Source organism: Leptodactylus fuscus, chromosome 7, assembly GCF_031893055.1.
Source record: "Leptodactylus fuscus isolate aLepFus1 chromosome 7, aLepFus1.hap2, whole genome shotgun sequence".
Taxonomy (NCBI): Eukaryota; Metazoa; Chordata; class Amphibia; order Anura; family Leptodactylidae; genus Leptodactylus; species Leptodactylus fuscus.
Genome location: NC_134271.1, coordinates 22,569,073 through 22,578,406, shown reverse-complemented (window position 1 = coordinate 22,578,406; position 9,334 = coordinate 22,569,073). Strand labels below are relative to the sequence as shown.

At 42.7% G+C, this 9,334-nt stretch overlaps 1 protein-coding gene across 1 annotated transcript; it reads left to right on the top strand.

The window, feature by feature from the left end:
* Window positions 1-3,064: 3,064 nt before the first annotated feature.
* On the top strand, window positions 3,065-6,266 carry LOC142214434 (interferon-induced transmembrane protein 1-like). Its single transcript, XM_075283381.1, has 2 exons — window positions 3,065-3,393; window positions 6,117-6,266. Exons 1-2 carry the CDS (start codon window positions 3,145-3,147, stop codon window positions 6,264-6,266), a joined length of 399 nt encoding a protein of 132 aa, XP_075139482.1. The 5' UTR covers window positions 3,065-3,144.
* Window positions 6,267-9,334: the final 3,068 nt, after the last annotated feature.

The following is a 9,334-nucleotide window of genomic DNA, read 5'->3' as shown; positions in this document are numbered from 1 at the left end:
TCAATTATTAACAGTGAAATTTGCATGTGACATGTCGCTGACTTGTTTTCGTGATTCACAGTTGTGTGATTCTGGGAAAAGCAGATCGGACATCCTTCACTTGCAGGACATTTCATGTAGGCGAGACCTCCCTCACTCCTGGTTCAGGAAGTTTAGAATTTAGACAGACGCCTACGGCGTTGTAGGTAATCTGTGGAACTGTAAAAAGACACACACTAAGAGACGTAAAAGAGAGAAACTCACAGCCTAAAGGTTGTATTAGACAGCCAGATCTCCGGAGACCAAGCGGCGATCAATGAGGAACACGTTGTTCGGAACGCATTTACATTGGTGTTATTGTCCACACATTGTGTTACGGCTAAGGCCCCACATAGTGAAGCGTTGTCTTTTGTGATTAGATATCACGCCATCCAGTTTAACCAATTCCAAAATTTTGGGTTCTCTATGTTACATCTGTATGATCTTTGATGTGTGTTGTCAATTCTACCATCCGTAGGATCTTGAAAATTAGAGATGTCCTCACTAGAAATGATAGCAGACTTGTGTCGTTTGGCCATCTGCGGTGTCGACTTTGGGTGGTTCTTTCTAAATTTTGTCTTGTTGTTCATCAATGACAGCCCTTAGTCTTAATATTTTTTGGTAAGAATACGCCCTTTGTCAGGAGTTTTGCATCAGCTCCTCCAGACATACCATGGTTTCTTAACCCTTAACCTTGAACTCATTCATCTGAACGAATGACTTTATAAAGCTGAGACATTCTTAAGAGGCAAGAACTTACTCTCGGTATCCTCGGCACTTTCAGGATCTGAAATACTCAGGTGACCAAGGGAAGGGTTAAACATCAACTTTTTGTAGCACTATCAATTGATTTTAACTATTGAACTGAAGTCCATACGAGTGACGGCCTACAATGCTGTGGACTGAAGCTGTCAATCAATAGCTAAAAGCAACCAGTAGATCTACAAAAAGTCACAATGTAGCCCTGGCCTTGGTTTTTCTGTTGGCAGGAAATTATGCTTTCGTCATTTTTGCTGAAAAACACTACAATTGCTAAATAAAAATCAATAAAAACACCATGTGTAAACACTGTAGGTGCGCTCCAGTGTCAAAAAGGTTACCTTCTGCTGCAGTGTCGGACTGAAAGGCATAAGGCCCATCAGAGGGGCTTGTTTTGGGGGCCCACCCACCAGCTTCCTTCTAATAGTCTACACCATGGTTCCTTCACTGAATCTTACATATGTGCTGACTATCCCGCGTTATTTTCCCAGTATCGCCATTCCCTATAGTACTGTGCATATCCCAATAGATCCATGGCCATATCATTCCCCATACAGTAGTGTGTATGAACCAAATACGTTACACATATGTGCAAGATTATAGTGAGGGAGCTGTGATGTAGACATAGCGCGCAGGACTACTAGCAGGATTTGTGATCCCCTCTACAGTATAATGGTCCACATGGTATATAATGCTCCATGGTGCCCTTCACAGTATAAAATACTCCCCTAAGTTCCCACACAGAGGCCCCACATGGTATATAATGCTCTACAGTGACCTCCACACAGTATAAAATGCTTCCATGAGCATAGTGGCCCCCAAATGGTCTATATCACTCCACATAGTATAGTATGCTTTCCAGAGTCTAAACACACTATAATGCTTTACAGTGGCCCCACATAGTATAATATGCTCCCCAGCAGCCCCACATAATATAATGTGACCCAGATAGTATAAAAGGCTCCACATACCACTCACCCAGTAAATTGCACCACAGTGGCCACACATAGTGCAATAGGCTCCCCACAGTGCAGAAGAATAAATGTCACAATATAATAGGCCCTACACATTAATACGCTACACAGTGGCCTCATGCATATTATTTTCCCCAGAGACCTCGCCAATATAATGCTCCGCAGTGGCCGCGCACAAAATAATATGCTAACCAGAGCTGCTCCACTATGATATGCTCCCACAAAGTGGCCCCACACAGTATTCTATGCTCCCCAGAGGCCTCCCCTAGTATAATGCTCACAGGAAGTGGGCTAAGGCCGGGGCCCCACGGGATGTAAAAACCGCGATTTGCCCGCAGCAGAGACGCTGCGGGAAAAATTGCGGCGTTTTACAGTGCAAGCAAAGAGGATGGGATTCATGCGAATCCCATGCCCACTTTGCAGAAAAAAATCGCACTGCGGACACGCTGCGATTTGCAAAGCCGTTGCAGCTTTGCAAATCGCAGCATGTCAATTATATCTACGGAAACACCGGCGGCTTTCCCGTAGATATAATGGGAAGAGAAAGTCCGCAGAGGAAAACTCTGTGAACTTTCTCTTCAAAGCACTGCGGAAAGAACCGCAATACGATCATGCAGCGGTTCTTTCCGCAGCACTTTAGTGCTGCGATTACGGCCCGTGGGGCATTAGCCTTAAGGCTATATCCCCTTTATTTGGCATACAACATAAACCTTTATATTAATCAAAAGTAGACGTGACTAACACATAAGATTGTGCCCAGCCACATACATCATACAATCCTGATTGGTTGTTGGTTATCTATCCCCTCCCCAGTCTGTAACTGCAAGCTAGCATTTTCCTCCGTGTTTGGCATTTTGTAAGATATCATGAGTTCTGATGTTCTGGTATTAAAATAGAATAAACATCATCTCAAAGGCAGAACTAAATGCAGACATTATTGCGACATGGGATCTTTCCGTAAGCTTGACGACAAAATGTAATTCTCTATCTCAGAGATGTTAAAGAGACAGCAGATTTCTATAACACCCCCCAGTCTTGTCTTGTAGGACTGCAGGGGACGGACTTGTAAGAATATATACTCTAGATATTTTCTAGAACAGATACGTCAGACGAGGCGATGGGTTTTCCGTAATTTCATCCATTATTTCGTAACTCTTTTCTCATTTACTGTAACTGTTTGTCAAACTTCCAGTATGTGAAAAAACTTCAGCTAACTCCTCCATTTTTGTGTTTGGCTGTGCATGATGAGAAGTGAAACTGATCCTATTATTCGGAACCCCAGGCTCCTCCTTTCCCTCCCACCATATAACAGTTCACTTCTCTCTCCCTCTCCTACAGGTACTTTCCTCTGCAATCTCTTCGGGAAGACTCCTAGATCTTCATATCCATCATCATGGAGAAAGGTCATTTTGAACGGGAACTTAACGCTCCCCCTCCATATGATTCCCAACCCTATAAACCCCTAAAGGAAGAAGTGGAGTTTCGGGAATGCCAACGTGAAGGCCAGTCCATACAATCCACTGTGGTGACCATCATGCCTGAGGTTCCTCCTGTCCGGGATCATATTATCTGGTCTTTTTTCAACACCATGTTCTTGAATTTCTGCTGCCTGGGATTCCTTGCCTTTGTGTACTCCATCAAGGTAAGGCTGGTCTATACAAGGGTCTAAAGTTGTCCCATCTATGTTTTTTATCTTCCCCATTTCTATATTTTATTTTTTGGTATCCCTTGTGCACATTAGTGAATAGTGAATTATATGGCTGTGTCCTGACTCTCGCACTCCCTTCAGTTCATCCTTTCACAAACAATAGCCTGATAGAAATTCTCATAGTCATACTCGATTGGCCAATTTTCGCAATGTTCAAAGACTTTAACTTAATCTCCGAAAATATGAATGCACATGGCGTGTTCAGTGCCAAAAGTTTCTTCAATTGCTTGTCCTACCAAAAAGAAATGATCACGTACATGGAGTCCTTACAGCAGAATACATGTATTTGCTCTGCATGTATGCGGTTGTAATAATTATTTCCAGATGTTGAACTTTAACCTCAAGGGAGCTGACTAGTGCGACTTGTAGTCTAGGCTTAGAGTTAGCACACAGAAGGACACGAATCTACAGCGCTTAGAATGGTCAGAAAGGCTTGTTATGTTGGTCAATTGTTCCGAATTCAACATCAAATTTGCAGACTATATCTCAAAGTTGTCACCATGCACAAACTGTATTGGTATTTGTATTTGGTTGCGCATAAAGAACAGACAGACAGACAGAAATCCATTTTTATAATATAGAGAGATAAGGATTAGAGATGAGCGAACAGTAAAATGTTCGAGGTTCGTTATTCATTTCGAGTAGCCCCTCAATATTCGACTACTCGAATCAAATATCGAACCCTATTATAGTCTATGGGGGGAAATGCTCGTTTCAGGGGTAGGCAACGTTCGATCAAATTATACTTACCAAGTCCACAAGTGAGGGTCGGGCTGGATCCTCCGAGAAGTCTTCTCCGTGCAGCTTCCCCCGCGGCGTCTTCCAGCTCTGAATTCACTCTGCCAGGCATCGGGCCCACACTACAAGCGGACATGCGCAGTCGGCTCTGCCCAGGCCCGATGCCTGACAGAGTGAATTCAGAGCCGGAAGACGCCGCGGGGAAACTGCACGGAGAAGACTTCTAAAGGTAGGAGAAGAACCAGCGTTGATTGGCCGACTGTATAGCATTCGGTCAATCAATGCTGGTTCTGCATCGAACGTTTACATTCGAATAGCGAGTGGTACTCGATCGAGTACAAGTATTTCGAATACCGTAGTATTCGATCGAATACCTACTCGATCGAGTACTACTCACTCATCTCTATTAAGGATATGTCCAGTGATCTAATCTGGAGGTATGATGATGACAGAACGGCCATTACTTGTTTACAGATTTATTATATCATCAATAAAATGAGAGTAGATAAGCTTGAAATTATCTGTGGTCAGTAGGGATCAATCCTGGGTCAGTAATGTTCTCTCAGAGGTGTTATCTTCTATTGTAGTATTGTCTGTCATGTAACTATGTATGTATAGAGGCATGGAGAATAAAAAAGAAAATCATAAAACATGTTTTATATAAAAACTTGATTCCAAAAAACTGGTTACATTCCCCAGAGGGTAGGGTTTCATTATTCTTAAGACTCTTTTCACGTGTCGAAAAAAAAGTCTTCACAAAGATTTGTGCCTCTGTTTTGCTGGATCTCGTGTATCCAAATATTAGCAGTCTTAACAACTTGGCTCCAGTTTTTGATGTCAAAGTAGATCCAGCATAAAGAATGCGAACAAGTAGATGTTATTGTTCTATGGATTTCTTGTTCAGCACTTGGATGAGGGTCATAAAAATGGATGAGCTACTGCTTAACTAAAATATCAGTAGCGTCTATGTTGTATGCTGACTTTTTGTTGCAGACTTCGCTGCATTTTTTTTTTTAAGTCAAAGCTGGGAGTGGATTGAGCGGGAGGTCGGAGCATAAGAACTTCCTATATATTTCAAATTCCTATTGTAGACACTGTTGCCTCTGGTTCAAAAAATTGCAAGAAAATCTGCAACAAAAAAGGCTGCGTTTCCGCAACGTGGGGCCTTAGCCATGTTGCAGAAAAGCAGCTTTTTTTTTGTTGCAGATTTTGTTGCGTTTTTTTGAGCCAAAGCCAAGAATGGCTACAAAAAGAAAGGGAAATATATAGGAAGTGCTAATACTTCTACTTCAACAAAAAAAAAAAAAAAAAAAAAAGGCTTTCTTTGCAACGTGGGGCTTTTGCAGCGCTTTGAACAGAAAGTTCACAGAGTTTTCCTCCGCGGACTTTTTGTTACCATTATATCTATGGGAAAACCACCGGTGTTTCCGTAGATATAATTGACATGTTACGATTTCCAAAACCTTTCCGTTTTTTTGGAAATCGCAGTGTGTCCGTGCTTGAAACGCAAAGTGGGCATGGGATTCGCATGAATCCCATCCACTTTGCAGATACTGTAAATTGCCATGATTTTTCCCATGGCATTTCCATCGCGGGCAAATCACGGTGTTTCCGACCTGTGGGGCCCCACCCTAATGGTGGTTTCTCAACCGTTTTTTGGACAAACTACCTTTGCAGTTTTTTTTATATATTTTTGGAGCCAAAGTTGGAAGTCTATCCAGCAGGAAGGAAAAAGGACTTGTATTTTTATACTTTGTTTTGAAGAAATTGCATAAAAAACATCAGGAAGTGCATTTTTTCCAAAAATATGCTATGTGGAAACTGACCGAAATATTCTATTGAAAAACAAACAACCTGAAATTTGCCCCATTAATTAATTTATTTTTTCTAATTATTTATATATATTTTTTTTTCCACAGTCCAGAGACCGAAAATTGCATGGGAATAGGAGTGCTGCCCTCAGCTACGGTTCCACCGCCCGGTCTCTGAACATTGCCACCACCCTGCTGTCCGTCCTGACTCTTATCGGGATCATCATCTTTGCTATGTTTTCCCCACATCGTTATTAGAGATGAGCGAACACTAAAATGTCCGAGGTTCGAAATCCGATTCGAACAGCCGCACACTGTTCAACTGTTCGAACGGATTTCGAACCCCATTATAGTCTATGGGGGGAAATGCTCGTTTCAGGGGTACACAACATTTGATAAAATCATACTTACCAAGTCCACGAGTGACGGTCGGGCTGGATTCTGCTTGAAGTCTTCTCCCGGCGCAAGGTTCCGGGTGGAATTCACTCTGCCTAGGCATCCGGGCTAGGCAGAGCCGACTGCGCATGCACGGGCATGCATTCTGCCAATCAACGCTGGTTCTGCATCGAACCTTAAACTTCGAACAGCTAGTAGTGTTCGATCGAGTATGAGTATTTTGAGTACCGTTGTACTCGATCGAACACTACTCGCTCATCTCTAATGATTATCCATCAGTTTAGACAACAGCTTTTCGGGACCAAACATATGGAAAGTAACACCAGCTCTTCTGGAATGTATTGTTTCTTTTCTGACTATAACCATTTTGTATTCCTATTCCCATTGTAGCTAGAGCCAAAGATCGAAGTGTTTTTGATGCCGAAGTGCCTATAAGCTGCAATTTTTTTCTTCTTGTGTGAATGTGAATTTTGGGAGGAAAGTGCAAGTAGCCCTGTATAAGACCATGTGTAATTCCCCATATACCATGTTTTCGTTCATGGTATTTGGGTCTTTGCCAATAGACTATGGCACATGGTATCTGCTACGTCATACAGTTATTACTTGTACATGAGATCATTTTACCATATGTTGATGTAGTTCTATTTTTCAATTTTTTGAAATCCAACTTATATTTTTGGCAGGGCTTTAACTGATTTGAACATAAATTTTATTGGTACATTGATAGAATGTAGAATTGTTTTACAACTAGATTCACGAAAAACGGAAACCCAATCCACTTACAAAGTGGTTACCCTCAGAAACCCACAGACTGTAATGGGGTCCCCCAGGTTTCCACCCAAAAAAGCGGAATCGGGGATGGAATCCCTAAACGGAATCCGGGTGCAGGTGTGAACCAAGCCTTAGGCCGCCTGATCTGTATTTTATGCTGATATAGTAATTCATATGTTTGTACATAAACACACAATTTTACATGTGGTACTGTTGATATTTTTTGTATGTTGTTTGCTTTGTAAGGGCGGGTTCACATCTGCGCCCGGTCTCTGGTTTAGCCAATGCGTCCGGTTTTCCTCTTCTGCCCCGCGAAACTGGACAGGAGACGGAAACCTGGTGGTCAACTTTCAAACCCATTCACTTGAATGGACAGGCAGAAGACGCACACGGGCGTTCACCTTTGCAAACACATTCAAGTGAATGTGTTTGAAAGCTGCCCGCCGGGTTTCTGTCTCCTGTCAAGTTTCGCAAGGTAGAAGATGGAAATCGGCCGGACTGGTTAAACCGGAGACTGGGCGCAGATGTGAACCCGCGCTAACCTTTCCCCTATAACTGATGATATGTACTGTTACTTTGTTCCCCATATTGTTCATATACATCTCTTGGTGTATTACAAGTATGGTGTATACATTTACAGTTCAGTAAAACATTTATAATAAAAAAATTAAATGTATACTTATGAGGACTGGATCATCTTTACGAGATGTGAGGAAAAGTGGGACATCCCATCCCCGTAAAATGTGAAATATTGTATCTGCTGGTATCTCTTACATATACATTATGTATGCATGTTTTTTCTCAAGGTGGCAGACATTTTTCTGGACTTACAAATACCAATCCCTTTGTGAATCAACCACTATTAACCCTGAAATATTGGCTTCTTAGGCCTCAAAACACATTAGATTATGGTCAACCAAACTGGCCAACACTTCAACACCAAATTTGTCGCATCATATACTCCAGAGTATAACATTTCTATAGATGAGTCCCATCCCGGTGGGAGGGCAGGGTGCGGCATTAAACTATACAAACTATGTGACAGCAGCTCAGAGCACGCCCACAAGTTTAGGGTTAAAGACACCAGAACTGAGCTCTCAGAATGTCCCCCAATTCTGAGTTTTAGTGGAGGAATAGTTTGGGATTTGCTGCACCCACTGCTGGATGAGGGGTACCATTTCTTTGTGGATATCTACACTAGCATCCTACTCTTTCAGCTTGTGGGACAGTGCGGATAAACCAGTGAGGCCTCCCTAGAATACAGGTGGTGCAGGCACTCAGAAGGGTTGTTGGTTAAGTATAAGGACAAGAGGGATGTCCTTGTATGGTCCCTGTAACTTGTACCACTACCTTTCGGCCAGAGTGCACCAGGCCTATAATAACTACATGGGAGGGATTGATCTATCTGACCAAATGTGAAAGCCATATAGTGCCATGATGAAAAGTGTGGTACAGAAAGCTGGCCGTGCACATTGTACAGATGGCACCGTGTGGTGCTTGCATACTATCACAGTGTGCAAGGTGGACAGGAACGTTCCTTCAGTTTCAGCAGGCAGTTATCAAGATCCTGATATTTGGGGTCCAAGAAGGGCACAGCTCCAGTACCGTTAAAACTGAAGGTGCCCATATTGTACTGGGTCAACACTTTGCAACTGAAGTCCTACAAATTGGGAAGAAAGGGAAGACCCAAAAAAGTGTGGGGTGTGTAGCAAAAGGAGAAGAAGGAAAGACACGATTTATCAGTGTGACTCCTGCTCTGAAAAACCTGGCCTGTACTTGAAGAAGTGCTTTAGATTGTACCAATCTTCCATAGATTATTAATATACTTTATTTGCCATAGTTTATCATACTATACAGTGGTGTAACTAGAGTCTTGTGGGCCCCGGTGTGATCTTTTGTCCGGGCCCCTCTACCTTATCCCTACTGTGAATTCTTGATAGTGATGGTTATGGGTGCTAAGGAGTGTAATCCACCTTAGTATGGTTCGGGGAATCTGTGGGTCTCCTTGGTTCATGGACCAGATGGAAGCTGCAATCTGAATACTGATGTCAATGCTTATGGGCCCCCTAAGGCTCCTGGGCCCCGATGCGACTGCACCCCTCAAGTTACGCCCCTGATACTATACCCTGTTGTACTGTGCACAGCTTACAGATTTACCT